The 17,534-nt window shown below is 36.1% G+C and overlaps 1 protein-coding gene across 1 annotated transcript in view; it reads left to right on the top strand.

The window, feature by feature from the left end:
* MALRD1 (MAM and LDL receptor class A domain containing 1) overlaps positions 1-17,534 on the top strand; it is a 291,044-nt gene that overhangs the window by 44,136 nt on the left and 229,374 nt on the right. The window contains exons 11-13 of the mRNA XM_074814744.1: positions 1,451-1,560; positions 6,494-6,661; positions 7,688-7,808. Coding sequence (XP_074670845.1) covers positions 1,451-1,560; positions 6,494-6,661; positions 7,688-7,808 — 399 coding nt within the window. The remainder of the gene's footprint in view (positions 1-1,450; positions 1,561-6,493; positions 6,662-7,687; positions 7,809-17,534) is intronic.

The following is a 17,534-nucleotide window of genomic DNA, read 5'->3' as shown; positions in this document are numbered from 1 at the left end:
CCACAGTTGCTTGTGGTACCTCAGAGTGTTCAACTTTCTTCTCTCCTGGGGAGGGCAGCAGCAAATTTTGATTAATGAAGATCTTAACAAGGCTACTGTAGAGCCTCAGCTGCAAATTAAAAGAGGATCCTTTGAAGTACCCTTGCATTCCAATGAGGGGAGCTTCCCTTGCGCTGCAGAGCGCAGCACGCCTGTTTGTACAAGGAGCTGTAACGGTCACCTCTTTGTGCCAGCCTTGCTAAAGCAATGCGATTATTCACGTGGGGCTGGACCTAACCCTCTGCTTCATTATGTATCCATGGGAAATAAATGGCTAAGGCGTATGACTGTGGCAGCACAATAGCTGATTTTCCAAGATGTAAGGCAATATGTGTAATATCAATGCGCAAACAAGACTGAGCCTTTAGTGTTGTTTTGCATAGACTTTCATGAAAAAGTCTCAGTATTCAGCAAAGGCAGCACTGACGGCATTCAAAATATGCTGCTTTAGGGCCCCTTGAAGATGTTTATCCTTCCCTACCTTTGTCTGAAGCACATCTGCTGTAGTTCAAATCCAAACGCAGTTCGTTTGCCAGAGTTCAGATTAGATCTTTAATTAAGCTTTCATCCCCACTAGCACAGACAACAATGTCAAGTCTGTGGACCCCATGAGAAAATATAGCTTATTCCATTGGCTCCCATGGTCTGCAACATTGTTAGCATGCTTAAAACTGGCTGGGCTGTGCTGAGAGTGAATACTGTACCCTAAAGGAAATTAATTTTTGTTCTAAATTCTGTTTGAAACTTATTTAAGCCAATTAAAATGTGTCCTTTAGGGATTCCAGCTGAGGTCTATGCTGTTCTATCTCCAGGGTGCTCTGTGTTGCAGCTCTTGCAGTCACTTCGCTCTCCCCAGCCTGTGTGGAGAGCAGACAGGCACCATGTGAAAGTGATGTGAAGTAGTTGTAGTGTTTGGATGATGGACATCTTAAGGGTTTTGCCTGAAGAAGGCAGATGAAAAAACATACCCAGTGGGTCTGCACAGTAAAGCCCTCACAGAAGCAACATCTGAACTCCTTTTGCACAGCTCTGTACTTACTTCCTCAGTTTTAAATGCTTGCAGGCACCATGACAGGGTAGTCTCAGCAGCGGTTGCCCAAATACACTTATTTCCTTCTTCTTTTTTCCTCATCTTTGGATTCAGTCATGTTAATTTTATTGCAGAGGAAACAGGCAAGAGCATTTAGCAATTCTATTTTGTCTTTGCCTACATAGACACTGGTTGTCACAGCTTGTTACAAGATCCTCTTCATTATCCACAGAGACCGAACTGATGGCAAAGCTGTTTCATTTGTTTACGTTTATGAGTAAGCTTTATGTGCCTCACAGAGCACATAGTTACCTCTCTGAGGTAGCTATTTGCCATTGGAGTATGACATATTTCTCACATTTCTTTGATTTTTGTTTACAGGAGCATTCATTTACTTCAGTGGATCACACCAGATGAACACAAAAATGGCCATGTCTCACCTGGGGAGCCCTTTCCTTGTCAAGCTGTCCCCTGGGCTTTCTTGCTGTCAGGTAACAGTTTGATATTATCTGTCCCCCTTTGTAAGCTGTCACTCATCTGATCTGCAGATATGGTATTCTTTATGCTGTAAATGTTTCTGCTGAAAGACTGGATCCATTTCAATACTAATGGAAGGAGTTACAGAATAATTATTTGGGAGGAAGGAGATGCAGCAGACTTTTTACTGCTTTGCTGCCAAATTGCTATATCTGATTATTATTCCTTCTAAAGCATCTACCAGGTGACTCAGATTTAAGGCTATGCTTCAGGTTTTTTTTATGCTGTGACAAACCTAGGTGGACAACAATATTAGGGCTATATCAACTCACAGTCAAAGCAGTCTACCTTTTGAGCAAAAGCTGGCAGTCATGTTCTCATCTGCAGGCAGGGAAGACACACATCCAACATTCCATAATAGGACACCTGTGGTTTGAAATCACTATACAAACTATGTTAGTGTGACCAGAGAGAATTAGCTATCATACTGCAGATACATCTTAAATTTTAATGATGGTTTGAGGAGGATGCTTTTTAAGCTGATCAGTACAGTACTTGAGAGTTTACCTTGAAATGTTTTTCTTGTCAAATGTATTGTGGCTCTGTAGAGGAATGCAAAAACAATCAGCCAGGATGGCAGGTGCTCTGAGAAACTAGAAAGCTATCTGGAAAAAATGGGTCAGGAGGGCTAAAAAATAGAGAAGTCTTGGATGAAAAATGAAAATACGGTTTTATAACTAGAGTGTTGGAATTTTCAACAAAATATGTATTTTTAAAACAGAACTTGAATAAATATATTAAATATATATAAATATATTAAAACATTCCTAACTGTATTTTTGTTTATCCTTTTGGCCATTGAATAAAGTGAATAGCTGCTCTACAGTTTTATAAGTTCTTTTATTTTTTTCTGAGACTTTTTTTGTTTTCTATTCCACAACTTTTCAAAATTTATGCCATATTGGGGAGAAGCTAAGCTGTGTAGTTATGGTGTGATATTTTTCTACTACCACATAATGCTTCCTGATTTAAGAAGTCACGGAGAAGAAAAATAAAAGATAGGGAAAGCTTGCGAAAATAATTTTATTGTGTTCAGTGACAAAAAGAGGCTTTAAAGAAACAAAATAAAATGTAAACTGGTTACTCAATTTTACAGACTCAGTGTAGAACAGAAATTGTAATTTCACTTAGGAAAACTTTTTTCAAAAATAAGAATGTCAGAAAACAACGTGCGGAGAGACTGCATTTAGAAGGCCCAACAAATAGCAGGATTTTATTCCAGCAGGTCCTAGGCTTCTTAGTTTTTTCCTAGTGTAAGGAACTGAAACAAGTGTTGGCTTAGATAAACCTGTTTTACTTGAGACTGGAGCTGACTTGGACTACGCACATCAATAAGTTACCAGATCTCTGTTGAATAGTTGCAATTTGCAGTCGAGGAGTAGAAGTCTCTTAAAGAATTTAAAAACAGTGCCTTGCTGTCATTTAATGCACTATCTCAGTTCTTAATCTTCACATGGCTTCTTAGAGTTGTAAAGAATCAGAAATAAAATAGATTCAGAATCAAATAAAAAAGAATGCCTCTGCAGGGAACACAGGTGGCCTCACAGCATCCCATTAGAGCCCTGTGTGTTGCATTACTCCTGGGATACCAACAACCTTTATACACACAGTGCATTCGTTCAGGCAGTTTCATATCTCTTTTGTAGACTTTGATACTGAGTAGATAAACACCTTTCAGGTTCAGATTAATTTTTCTTAGAATACCTTAAAGTGAACTGGGCAAAACTGGTATGTGAATCAATGAATCATTCTAGTTAGATCTATTGCAGAGTTTGGTCTGCATTCAAAATAAATGCAAATGTAGCAGGGATGCACATACATTCCTCTAGTTCAAAGTCAGAAAAGAAACCATTTTTAATTTTGAGTGTGCACGTATTGAATGTATTTAAAGTTTCCAAGATTTAACAAAAACTAGGGCAAGTTCTTATCCAGCTATACATGTCTGAAAAAAAGAGTGTTTTTGAAGACAGGAAGCCTGGCTTTCTGCCACATTTTCCCTGCAGACTTTTATTTCTGGGAAAGCGCAAGGAGTAGGAGTTGCTCATTAGGATGTGTATTGGTGTGTTATGCTCTCTGCGTATAAATGTGAGATGTTGCCCTCTGTTGGATGTCCCACTGAGAGGATAAAAGGATCTACATAAAGAGATCTATGTTTATTAATAGCTTTACAAGTTCTTTGGCTCCAGTTGGCTTAAAAAATTTTTTTTAAAAAAAAAAAAAAAGAAAATTGGAGTTGAGGGATAATAGTTTTATATTGTGCCTTACTGGCTAATTGAGGCTTAGAAGTAACTTCTTTCTGCAGCTTCTTGTAGCTGAGTCTTTCTGTAGATGTCAGCTAAGAAACATCTTCATTTAGCTCAAAGTTTTGGAGTTGCAGAAACAAATTTCTAGTCCTAGCTCTCTGTTTATGGCTCTTTAATGGACATAGTAGTCATTGTAAAGTAGAACATGCAGACATAGAGAGGGAGGGTAATTTTATTTCTTATGTAATGAAAATACAAATTTGTTTGAAAAGCTCTTTGATAAACATAAACCTTATGACTAGATTGTTTAGGGTGTAGTTCTTCAAACAGCTCATTTTGAAAAGTATTTGTATACCTTAAGTTTTCTAGTGGGGAAAGAAAATTACATGAAAGTATTTCAATTTATTAATAAGTCTTGAGATTATTTTATATAATACATGATTTTCATGAGTGGGGAAAAAAGAAACACTATGGGAAATTGAGAGACCAAATTCATCAGCCATGAAGCCAGAAGATATTAAAAAGTAAGTGTGTTGTAACAAGAGTATTTCCTAACCATTGATCTGCCTTGTAACACAAGAAAAAGAAACCCACTCGTTATACATAGCAGATGTTGTGTCTTTGGTGTATTCGACAATTTTATGGGTTAAGTTCAGGGACAGAAGTGAAAGGTAGTGAATTCATATGCATGATGGTTTTCAGATTATTAGTCAATGATTTGAATGTAAGGAGTTCTCAAATTCATCAATCCTGTTCTTCAACTTCCTTGGCACACTAAGGATCTACAGCTTTAACAGAGACCTTAATATGGTAATTTATTGAAGAAAAGACTCCTCTCAGAGTCTGGTTACTCTTAAACTGCTACTTCTCTTAAAAAAGGAAAAAAAGATCTCTTGGGGGCAAACAAGAAGGAGAAGTGTGGAACGGGGACATTGTTGGGAACACAGCTGGAGATGTAACCACGGAAGGAGGTGGTCCATGCTGAGGAGGTATGGCTCTGAGAGGACTGCAACTGTGGGTGACCCATGCTGGGCTAAGGACACCCCAGAGGGACTGTGGCCTGTCAAAGCCCTGAGCTGAAACAAGAGCAGAGGAAAGGAACATGTAGGGAGCACCAGAAAAAAAAACATTGCTCACATGACCAACCTCCTGTTCCACCTGTTGCCTCCCCAAAGGAATTGGACCAGACTGAGTGCCTGCAGCAAAAATTAGGGAAATTAAGACTAGGAAGGGGGCAGGCTAAGTGTTTAACTTAAACTGGCCTGGGGAAGGGGAAGGAAAAGTGTTTGCTCGTGTTTGTGTTTAAGCGTGTGTTTTCTTTTTTCTTTTTTCTCAGTAGCCCAACCAGTGATTAGAAATTTACATTATTTCACAATAAATTAAATTAAGTAAAAATTACACCACTACCCTAAGGCTGTTTTGCCTGTTACAGTCCCTAATATAATGCTTTTCCATTACCTGTACAGCTTATTGTGTCAACTGTCTTGCTCAAATAAAAGACTTTAATTGTCTCATGTCTAACTGAAAGCTGGCTAACACATGCATCTGTATTTGTCCTGAGGCTAAAGATGAGTTTTCTCATATTTGTTATTGTCTTGCAAAAAAATGCATAAGTTTCATTTGGTTATTAGGCTAAAATGGTCTGTATTCTTTAACTCTGTTTAAAAGCTCATATAACACGAAAAAATAAAAGGAAACTTTCTCTCTGTAGTGTGATGATCCAAGATTCACAGTGTAAGATCATACAGAGATGGGCAAAAAACTGTGTGGGAAGAGCTATTTTTACAGCTCTTGTTTTACTTTCACAAAGATTCAAGTATTACCAAGGCTTTTGCAGGGAAGTAGAGTCTGCTGTTGAAGAAATTATAGTCTTTCGCTATGTGAAGAAGCAGGAAGGACTCAAGGGGGAAGGAAAAAAAAAAAAACCCGGTCTTTGAAAATCTTATTTCTTCTCTGCAGTTCTCAGCTGAATTTTTGTCTGAGTAATATTTAAAAAAAAAAAAAAAATGTATCAGATTTACTTTGTCTTGCAGGGCAGGCATAATGAACTAGGATTTTCACTGTTTTCTGATCTTTTGTGCTTGGCAAGCAGTTTTTTGCAACCTCATCCACCTACAGTTGTCGGTTTTTCTTCCCATATATTGGTGAATCCACTTGTTTCAGACCAATAGATTATTTTAAACATCAGTCTTCAGATAATTTTAATTTGTGTTGATGTGGAAATAGAAGGTCATAAGGTTTCTTTCATAGAAGTTGCTCAACTGTTGCACTTCTGAGTATAACATACTTATGAAGCTGTCCTATATTCAACATTTGTGAAGAAAAGTAATCTTTGAGATCTTTCTAAGTCCTTTCTAAGCTAAAAAGAGTTAAGGGATGTCATGTCAGTTGGTCTGTATCAGTGATAAATACAAATTAAAAAGTAAGTTTTAAAAATAAGCTTTACTTTTAATTATAGTTTTATCTTTAGATGTAACACTGCTCCTCAACATGCTATAGTTTCATACATCTCTTTCTTTTATGCCCAGGATGTGTTTAGACCTGTCACGTCATTCTGTGTTATAATGTACATACAGTTGATACTGAATTTATTGCTGATTGATGATATAGTTTTTAAAGTGTTTCATTAAATCTCTTTCAATAGGTAAGATTTTGGTACCAGTTATCTCAGGATTCCCAGCTTTCTGTCTTTAAGAGAACTGCATTGGATGGAAGTTTGGAAAAATTGCATGACATTTCAGGATCGCCTGAGATGCAGTGGACAAAAGTGAATATACCTGTAGAAAGTTCATTTGAGGACTTACCTTTTCAGGTAATTAGAAATTACATTTACATTGTTTTCAGAAAGGTATTCTAATTTGGCCTTTAGAATTAATTTATAATGAAATGTAAAAAGAGAATTTCTATTCTTTAATGCTCATATAAAAAAGAATTCCATTCAGCTCTTTCCATAGATGTAGCTATTAAAGAACATCACCATTGTTTCAGTATTGTATGCATTAGAATCACCTTTTTTTAATAAAAATCAAGTAGAAATAGTGCAGTAGCTTTTAAGAAAATGAACTTGTTATAAATACTGCTGAACAGAGTGAGGGCCTAATTTTGTTGGCTAAAGGCAGGAGAAGTGCAAATACTTCAATTTGCAGCATTGATCACAAACAATTAGCAAGTCTTGAGTTTAATTTTATTTTTACATAATCTCAGCCTGCTACACTTTAGTAAAACAGAAGGGAACTGTTAGGAGAGTCAGCAACTCAAATATAAGGATTCAGCAAATCAAAATTCCAGTTTTGGTCTCTGTCATCTTCAAGGCCACTCAATTCTCATTATTGGTAAATTACGACTAAGCTTTACTTCCTTTTATGATCTCCTGAATATTTCCTTGTATTTACAAATGCATCTTTACAATCCCTACATTTACTGTACCACATGTTGTTGACTTCAGCAGGCATAGTATAGATGAATGCAATTAAATGGAATTGTAAACCATCATATTTGGTAATCCTGAATAGTTTGTTTAACAAGATGTATAACTTTTAATGGTTCCAGCAGGAAGACAATTCATTCAAGCAGTAATGGCTTTTACTAGTTTAGATTGAGGCAAGGTCATCTGGGTTGCATAACTTTCTATTAGTAAAGATAGTTATGGCTTTCCCAGTTGAGGAGCAAATTTCTGACTTTGACCAAATCTCAGTCATATTTTTTACTGGCTGGTATTCCAAGATGGTTGTAGGCAATATTTACTTCCTGTGCAGCTAACGTAAATTATAAAGGAATATATATATATCTTTTTATCTTGTCGCCTTTAATGATCTAATTTATTTATTTGTCTTTACAGATAGTTTTACGAGCTACTATTCTAACAACAAATGCTACTGTTGCTGTTGATGACATCAGTATAACAGGGCAATGTGGAGTTGTGAATAAATCACTTCCGGGTGTCAGCAAAGAAAGTGAAGGCAAGTTCTGTAGTTTTCAATACATTTTCCCCAATGTCTGTTATGTATAACTGTGATTCAACTGACAACTTCAAGATACCTATAAGAAAGTAGGGGATAATCTGAGGGAAAAGTCCATATGCTGTAGTCAATCATCTATAATGAAGACTTTCATCCTGTGTTACACAGTAGCTTCTGTAAGTAGTTTGCACCAGTTCTGTGAATTGATCTGTGATGGGTATTTCCAGATACCATTTACTAGGTAGCATCTGCCCACATTCACACTTGGATGTAGAGACAGAAGCAAAGCATCTTATATCTTCCACTGAAGAGCAAATTCCACTGCATAATCTTTAGGTCAAGAGGGTTCTCCCATTATTACAGTCAAATATGCACCAAATTGTCTGTGTACTCACGCTTTGTAATCTTGAAGTGAAAACGGATGGAAATATAAAATAATGTAACCTTCTGTCAGACTGCTGCTTCTGGTCCTCTTGACTGTTAATGACTACTTTTCTAAAATGGCATAGGCCATACACAGTCAGTAGTAATGCTGATGGGTTATAGCCAACAGATACCTGAATTTCTTTGTAAATTTAAAGGCATAATAGAAAACTTTGGAGCTGTGTTTTTAAGGCTTCTCTGATCCCTATATACAGTCTGATTGATGGTAGCTAAGTATCTGAAGCAACATTAATTTGCTTTAATTATTTTCCCTACAACTCCCCTATTTACCCATCAGTCACAAAGATATTATTTTTAGAAGGGGGTGTTTTTTAGAAAAAGCTCTGTCTGGATAACAATATGAGTATCTAAAAAAGCTAAGCTAAACAAAAAAGATGAAAAGCTGCATGTCATTCCTCTCACTTGCTGTCTTTCCAGAAATCTACTCAAGTAAAACCAGTAGTCCTTGGCTTTTTATTTCCCCATTCATTGAAATTGGGGTGTTTTCTAATGTGTAGATTGAGGTGAAAGCTAGTAGTGATGCAACATCAAACTTTTGGCTTCTTGAAACATTCGTTGTGAGCTGAACACAGAGAAATCGCTGCTACCACAGAAAGCTTTTGTGAAAGACCTGCTCCTGACTATGGGGGAAACAGCAGGTTGCTGTACACAGCACCATGCCTCTGAATTAGAGGCTGGCCCTGTAACTTTAAGGAGTTCTTGATAATTTTTCATACAAAAATGTGTATATTGTGGAGAATTATATATACTTTAAGAGCATCAGACATTAATATCGACTGTCTTTCTTATCAGTTGTGATATAATCTAGTTCACTTCATAGGTCATGCTATGTTCCTTGTGCTAAGTACCTTACTATATTCAAAGAGGATAAAAAGCACTTCTTAGAATTTTATATATATGTGTAAGTTTTTACTTTTTTTTTTTTTTTTTTTTTTTTTTAAGGGGAAATAGAATTTGCAGATGCTAATTCTTCATCATTTCACTGTCCACCGGGACTTTTTTCATGTGGGGATGGACAATGTATTTCATCTGACAAATTTTGTGATTTTACACCTGACTGTTCAAATAGCTGTGATGAAGCCAAGTGCCGTAAGTGAAAATTTAAAAATCTAGGGTTTTAGGCACCTGTGACTGTCTTGTTTGCCGGGCTTTCATGAGTTCATAAATGTTGTAATTTAATTTAAAGTAAAAGCTCTTGAGACATAGTTACTTCATTTTGATTCTATTCTGAACTTTTCCACTTTTATTTTCTGTAGTAACTACTTCCCTCTTAGCATTAAAACCAGAAAAAAAGATCTTTAATTAATTATTTAGTAGAAAGTGTTGCTTAAAATACAGTATTTTATTTTATAACTCTTAAGATGCTAAATATCAGGTACAGTGTTATACTGAATAAAATCTTAATCTGTAAGATATTGGAAGCTGATTCAGGAAGCCATTATAAAATAAACCAAGCAGAATTTGTACACACACTTCTGCACACATACTCTCACAGATACAAAATTACAGTAAAAAAAAAGAGGAAAATATGTTACACTTGTACAAATTTGGAAATTCTGTACCAGCACTGTGTGAGACGACTCTTCTTAAAGGGTAGATGGTCCTTCATTTAGACCTGAGAAATAGTGAGATAGGAAATATGAAAAATGCAATGGTCACAGTCTCGCATTCAAATTGTACATTTTGTATACTTAATTTTAATGTGAAGATCCCACAATTGGACTGGTAAATAAAGCATCTGTGCACAGACATGGTCACAGATATAATTTAGGTTGTGTCAACATTTTCTGTTTGGATGTGCTGTGACTCCTATCTGGGCTATGTGCCTGGGTTTTCTCTGCATGGAAAATAACATGTGGGAAAGTAAAGGGAGGTGATGCATCTCAGAGTACCTCTCCACTGTACAGTCAGAAGGGAGCTTGGAAATGTTTCAGGCCCTCAAAACTCTTTGTGAATCATTCAATTACCTGCTCTGCATAAAAAATCATAGTCATACTTTCTGTCTTTGAAAATGAGTCTCTTGCCTTTGCATTGAACTATCAACTGTGCTATAAAAGTTGTGATGCATTTTCAAAGGGAGTTTCCATGGGCAATATTTAGTATAGGGTTGTGTTTTTTTAAAAAAACAGAGCATTATGCTTTCTAGCATTCCCACAAATAACAGAAACATTGTAGACAAGATCCTTATAGTATTTTCTGTCTGTACTGTGTCACAAAGCATAAACTTCTTCACAGGTGTTAATACAATCCAAAATCCATGCTTATGGTTTATAGTTTTTATTGGGAAATTTGAGAGGTGTTGCTCAGATGAAAAGCTATTTGACTTTTAGCAGATAAAAGAAATCATTACAGCTTCTATTTGTGTTCATGTAATTTCTCTACAGTTTTAGTATCCGATCTTTCTTGTCTAGAGCACTGGTGTCCAGCATTTTACTTGTTTAGAAAGATTTGTATCCAAAATATACAGAGCTGGAAGTTAAGAAACTGCATCCCATTTTATTAGGTAACCGTTTGATTAGCTAAAACCAGAAATAACTATTAAATGTTCATTAGACAGAATATCTTTCTTCGTGTGGGCCAGGGTGAAAATGGGGAAAATGTTCTGCTGTTACTATAGAATAGTTGAGGTTGGAAGGCATCTCTGAAGGTCATCCAGTTAAACCCCCCTGCTGAAAGCAGGGACCACCAAAGCAGGGTGTCCAGGACCTTACATAGTGGGTTCTGAATATGTCTGAGGATGGAGACTACAGAGCTGCTCAGGGCAACCTGTTCAGGTATTTGATCACCCTTACGGTACAACAACCACAAGTGCCTATTTCTTCTGCTCATTTCACTGCACACCACTGAGAGGAGTTTTCACTTCCTTACACCCTCCTTGCCCATATTACTCATATTAAAAGTCTTATTGCACTCTCTTGCTTTCTGATTTACTTCATGGTTTTTGTACTTTTCCTTAAAATATGCTTACGTATCCTATGTATTATTGGGTTATGATAGTCTGGATTGCTTTTCCCATTACCCTTCTTAAACTTGAGTACTGGGATTTTGTTCTCTGACCAAATAATAACACCTCTAAAGCAATAGTTTAATTAAGTTTAATTTAATAATTTAATAGTTTAATCGTTTAATAGTTTAATCATTTAATAGTTTAATAGTTTAATAATTAGTTTAATAGTTTAATTAAAAAATTCTAAATAGATTTAGTTGCATGTAACATCTCTTTCACTGCTCTGGGATAGCAGTTAATTGGTAGCTTTTAATCAAGAAAACTAAAATCTAATGTTTTCGCTTCAAATATGGTCATTTCTATTTCAAAACACCTTTTCTTTTAGCTCTTCAGCCTGTGCTTTCATTTCAACATTATAACTGAAAGTGAAGACAAATGTCCAGCTAAGTGTTTAACTAGTCCTAGGTCATCCTTAATCACAAGCTTCCTGTATGGCAACTGATTTTCTCTTTCTTTTTTCTCTAATTATATGACTGAAGAAACTTTTATTATATCGAAGTGTCACTTACCCAAAAGATATGTTAACAATGCCTTGTTAAAGATTAAACTTTGCAGCCATTATATTTATGGTTATCTTTGCTCTAAATATATTTCTTTCTTCTAAATCATTGTTGTTGTGTTGAGTTGGCTCAGTGTGTGCCAGCACTGTGGCTTGTAATGTGGGAAGCAGAATGTAGGTCAACAAATGTCTCTGCAACTAGTTTGGCAAGTTGACTCTTTGCAAGCAATAAACTTGCCTTTCAGCATGTTAGTCTGGTAGTCTACAGCACTGGAATAGCTCTTATAATTTTTCTTAAATAATATTTCTCCATCTTTGTACTTATGTAGTGTACCATTACTTTCTATATTTTGTTATGTATATTCTTGCAATTGGATGCAAGCATTTAATTTTTCTCAGTCACTTTTCCCAATTTTTTATCTTGGGTAAGCACAGATGTTTGTTTGACTTCTCCACCTACAACTATGTTGCTCCTTTCATCAATATTAACATTTTTTTCCATGATGTTCCATCTGCTGGTGATTGTGTGCTCCTTAACCTTGTTAAAGTAAGTTTTTCCTCTTGGTATGAGAATATTGGCAAAGATATTACATGGGCTTAAAATATCTTTTGAAATATTTTTCATTTAAATCTTTCTATCTTAAATTCAAGATGACTTCCTTAGATGCTTGGGTCCATCAAGTCCACTGGACAAGCAAAATTTCCACACAATTTTCTCATCATACATCACCAATCCTTGAGCCATCTCTTGATTTTCATTGCTTCTCAAATGATTCTTCTTTCTGTCAGTACTGGAAGAAATAATTTGAAGATCTTTACTTGTGAGACTGTCTTTCTCATCTCAGTGTAGGTTTCTGAGCTTCCAGTTCTTGCAAGAACTATCTCTGTTACTTCTCTTCATACACAAGACTGTCAGTGAATTTGTTTGCTTCACTTTGTTTTTAGAATTGCTTTCATGTTCTTGATACTGATGCATGATGAGATTATTCTTTCTTCTAGGCTGCTAGTTGCATTTTACAAAAATGCATATCCTGGACTGAAAAAATAATTCAAATTTATTCTGATTAGTTGAGAAAAATAAAAAATAATTATAAAATATAAACTGTTAATATTCTCTTTCTTGAGTGATGCTGCTCCTGTCTATTAGCTCACAGTTTTTCTTCAACAGCTGAAGAATTTACTATGGCTATAAAGCTATTATACATGGCTTTCATGCATTAAAGCAAAAGAGAAAAGCAACTACTATTTTCAAGCTGCAGATTTACAGCAGTGACCTAACATACCTATCACATTGTGTGTTTGTGCTCTGGAATATGCATGTAAAGTATAATTTCTAAGGTCTACATCCTGTGCATTTAAGGTGGAGTCTAAATTCTCACTGTCCAACTTAAGAATGATGATAGTGGAACAGGGAATAAGATCAGATTGGAAAGCAGTCTGGTAATATGAATATATTCCTGGTATTCTGTCTGACTTTTGGCAATCCGTCCTTCATGCTCTGTCTTTTGTGGGTTTTATTCTGTCTACTTATGGTGTGGATTATCAGAAATAATGATATGGTTTTATATATAAATTAAATATGAAATAATTCACATTTAAATAAAAATACAGCATATAGACATAATATTGTTCTGTATTTATGTCTTTATAAATGACATATGCATTCAACAGTGATTATTTCTATGGTGTACAATCTAGGGCAGCATAAGCATCCTAAGGCTAGTCTTAAATTTAGCAATTCATAAACTGGACATAATCTGTATGCTAGTACAGAATTTTATGAAGCTTAATTTGACTTAGAAGGGAAATAAAGAGAATGATGTATGTGTTGTTTCTTAAAAACTACTTTTGTAGCATAATTGTTTAACGATAAACATTATTGAGTTTCTAATGGCTACCTTTGTATAAGTAATAAAAATTTCCTTAGTATTATAAGAAACATTCCTCATATTACCCATTACTAATCTTGCCAAAGCATAAAACTTTTGCTGTGGTTATAAGAGTTATATGGTAACTCTTTCAAAATCTCATTTTTAGAGTTAAAGTCTTGCATGGTGTCGCGGATGAAAGTATTGACACGGTAATATTTAGTAAGAAATCTAGGTTTATTAATAACTAACAGCAATTTGTTATTATAAAATAATTCAGAAATACTAAAAGAAAGAAAAGCGACTTATTCAGATTCTAAAATGACAAGATTCACACTAACTTACTTAACGGTACCTATATATATATATACACATGCATGCACATAACAAAATGGACAAACATACAGAAACAAAGGTGTTTGGATTCAGTAGAATGAACACAGAATAGACATACACACACAGAAACAAGGGTACGTACCCACACACACACACACACACACACACAGAGTAAAGAGAAGCTAGCTCAAAGAAAATTTCCCTCTCGAGTTTAGAGCAAATACTCACAATGCCTTGGCATTCCTCAACGGGCGATAATTGAGACTCGAGCGGGGGACTTCGCCCTGGCCTTCCGTCTGGAGCAGACGACACCTTAAGGGTTTGGTACCTGAGAGGCGTCCCAGCTCAGGGGAGATGCTGGTCACAGGCCCACTGCGATCCAGGAGAGCTCAAAGGGTCTCCCTGGTGGTCGCCATTTATAGGGTCCAAGATAATTGACTTTTGTCAAATGCCTTCTGGTGCCTTCCAGCAGTTACACAAGAATTTGATTAATGTGCGACTCTGTTATTGTTCCCATTTGACCACATCCCAGGCACAGGTGTGCCAGGCCCTTAGGAGTTGATGGGCCATTTTAACCATTTCCGAGCAATCGGGAGGGGCAGGAGCCAGGCTCGTTAACATTGTCAGTCCTTATCTCCACAGACTGGTGTATAGCTCGGGGGATGTGGGTGGAATCGCACCTAGCACCAAGCAGCCCAACAAAGAGGGGTGGGGGTGGGGGGTAAGGATTGCACCACCACACATGGTAAATTGTCTGTCTCATATTCTTGCTGCTCCTTCATTTCAGCCAGAAAAATCAGTTGTTTTTAAAGGTGAAGCCAGGAACAACAGCCAACTCATAACGATGGACTGAAATTCCAGGAATGAGAGGATTGTCAGCTTGTAAATTGGAAAAGGGACCTAAGACTGGAAGTGCATAGACAACTGCATTAGGATCCATTTGTGGAAGTTAGATGGGGAAGGGATGGGACTCAAATGCCATTTACAGAGACAGGAAACCACCTTTGGCTCTGAACAAGGAATGGCTGCAAAGGCTGCATTTCTAGAGATTGCTGGTGTGGGAGAGGAGTAACCAGGGGACTGGAGAAAACCAGGGCAGGAAGGACCCAGGCTGCTGTGGGGGAAGATTTAAGACCAGCTGGTCAAAGAGCCAGTGATAGAGTGTCAGGAGAGATAACAATAATGAAAGATTCAGTTTAGTAATAGAGAATAAAACAAGGAGAGAATGGGAATGAAGAATATGGATGTGGAGCAATAATGCTTTGGGAGGAATCAGTATAAAGTATGGCAGTAAGTGGCAGAGATCTGAGACCACATGAGAGGACCTGGAGCAATGAGCTGTCTGGGGAAATGAGAAAAGACAGTGCGGATCTCCAGCTTCCCAGTGAGACTAGCGCTGAGATAAGAGGTCAGAGAAGAGCAGTTGTGGAATACGTAAAAAGGGGAATAGCTGTGGAAAGGAAGAACATTGAGGAAAGAACAAGAGCATTTTTCTGCCAAAGACCACGCACACTTTTAGAATTTCTATAGAACCCAGAGGTCATGAATCTAACTTTTCTAATTCTGTCAGCAAATGTCTATGTAATGTTTTTGGGCAAAAAGTATATCTTGTTGTTGTATAGTTGCTCCTATCTAGTTTCTTGCAAAATATGCCCTGTGAGAACAAATACTGCATGAGCTTCAGTGGCATAGAACACAGGGTAAATAAGAAGATGGCCTGAACAGTGACCATCAGATCTTATTTTTGTTTAGTTCAATAAAAACAGGAACTTCCCCTTCAGTTACATAAAAGGAGCATTCTAATGGACACAGAAAGACAAGCACTTGATTGTAGAAGAATACATAAATTTCTTTTATTTTATTTCACTTGGACCTGGGTATCCAACAGCCTAAATCACCAGGTTATTGTGTTTAAGAAATTTAATTTTGTTTAGACTTCATTAATATTTTTGAATGGAGGAGAGATTTGGACGTAATTTGCTATATTTCCAGCGAAAATGTTGATCAAATATAATTTGATTATTTTGGAGGCTTTTATTATTTTAGGACTATTTCCCATATCAATACACTGTAATCACTCATATTCAGAACCTAAGAAACATTTGTAAATGACAGTATCATATGAACTAAGAGATTTCCAGAAAATGTCAGATTTAATAAACCAAATAGGTTTGGATTCAATTTCACTTTAAAATGTTGTTATGAACATTTAGTTCTTTAGTTAGATGATTGCATATCTGCCTCACTGCATCAAAATCAGAGTTGTGTAGTGAAGATTATTTTCATATCATTTTTTAGAAAATGAAATTGTAACAATTATATGTGACAGTACAGCTATTTTTTTGTGGGTAATATTTAGGTTAGATACAGGGTTGATTAGTGTTTTGTGTGCACCCACAGAATTTTCCTTTCCTCCTCTAAAAATCTCAATCTTTACAAGTCCTACAACTAAGCTATGGTTAGGAGACATGTAGTGCAGTTAGCTTGTTAAAAATGTAGGTACACAGTAAACCCACTAGATTTATTTATAACAAAATCTTTCCCCTCTGCATATTTGGCTTGTCTTATATGCCAAACTCTTCCTCATTTCAGAAGAGATATACACCTATGTGTTATGTACAAGTCACGTTTGTCTATTATTAAAAAGCCGACATAGCTGAAATCACAAGTAGATCTGTTGCAATTTTGTGGCTATTGAAATGGATTTCCCAACAGAAATTAGCAGAAGAAAACGTTCTGGAGTGCTTTGTTTCCTCTAGATATCTGCAGAGGAGACTACCATATCTGTCTGTCCTAAACAATATTTAGATTTAAACTATGATTTTTTATATATGAGAATATCATCATGCAAATTAGGTTAGCATTCAGTTTTTTCCTCTAAAACTTTATGTGGAAGTAGTTGGGGTTTTTTTCAAAACTGTAGCAGATAATATTTGGGGATGGAAAGTGGGGGAAGGGGGAAGTCTAACTAGGATTTTATAAAGATCAAACTTGTTCGATCTTCAATATGACTTGATTTTTTGTCTTTTTTTCTGGTTAGCATTACTGATTACTGATATACTTTTGCAATAATTTTTTCAATTGACCACTGTTCAGTTTTTTATTGTAGAAATTAGGCCAGTGCACCTACAAAGTACAGTGTTATTTGAGTGTGTATATGTCATGACATTAGCAAATAGTAGCTGTGATAGAAAACATAAATATGGGAAGGCAGATGTAGCATTTTTCGGTGTGTTTGTATTATAAAGGGGGTTAAAATGACTTATTAGTCCAGAGTTGAAATAACTACATCCAGAGTTAAACTGGTTTTGGTTCCTGGATTTGAAGATTGTCTTCTTTATGACATCTAGCTATAAGTTCCTAATTTTATCTTAAAATAACTGATTAAAAAAAAAGTTTAAGTCTACTGACATATTAGAGACTTTTTAAACAGATTTTGAATGAAAGAAAAAATTGTAAGCCAGTAATGATGATGATATCTCTTCACCTGGATTTTTTTGTGGTGCATTCTGCATAAACATACATGGGCTAAGAGACAGGGAGAGATTTTCAGGGGATGTAGAGATTGGGGA

This window comes from Strix aluco, chromosome 1 (assembly GCF_031877795.1).
Source record: "Strix aluco isolate bStrAlu1 chromosome 1, bStrAlu1.hap1, whole genome shotgun sequence".
Classification (NCBI taxonomy): domain Eukaryota; kingdom Metazoa; phylum Chordata; class Aves; order Strigiformes; family Strigidae; genus Strix; species Strix aluco.
This window is presented reverse-complemented; position numbering and strand designations above follow the sequence as displayed.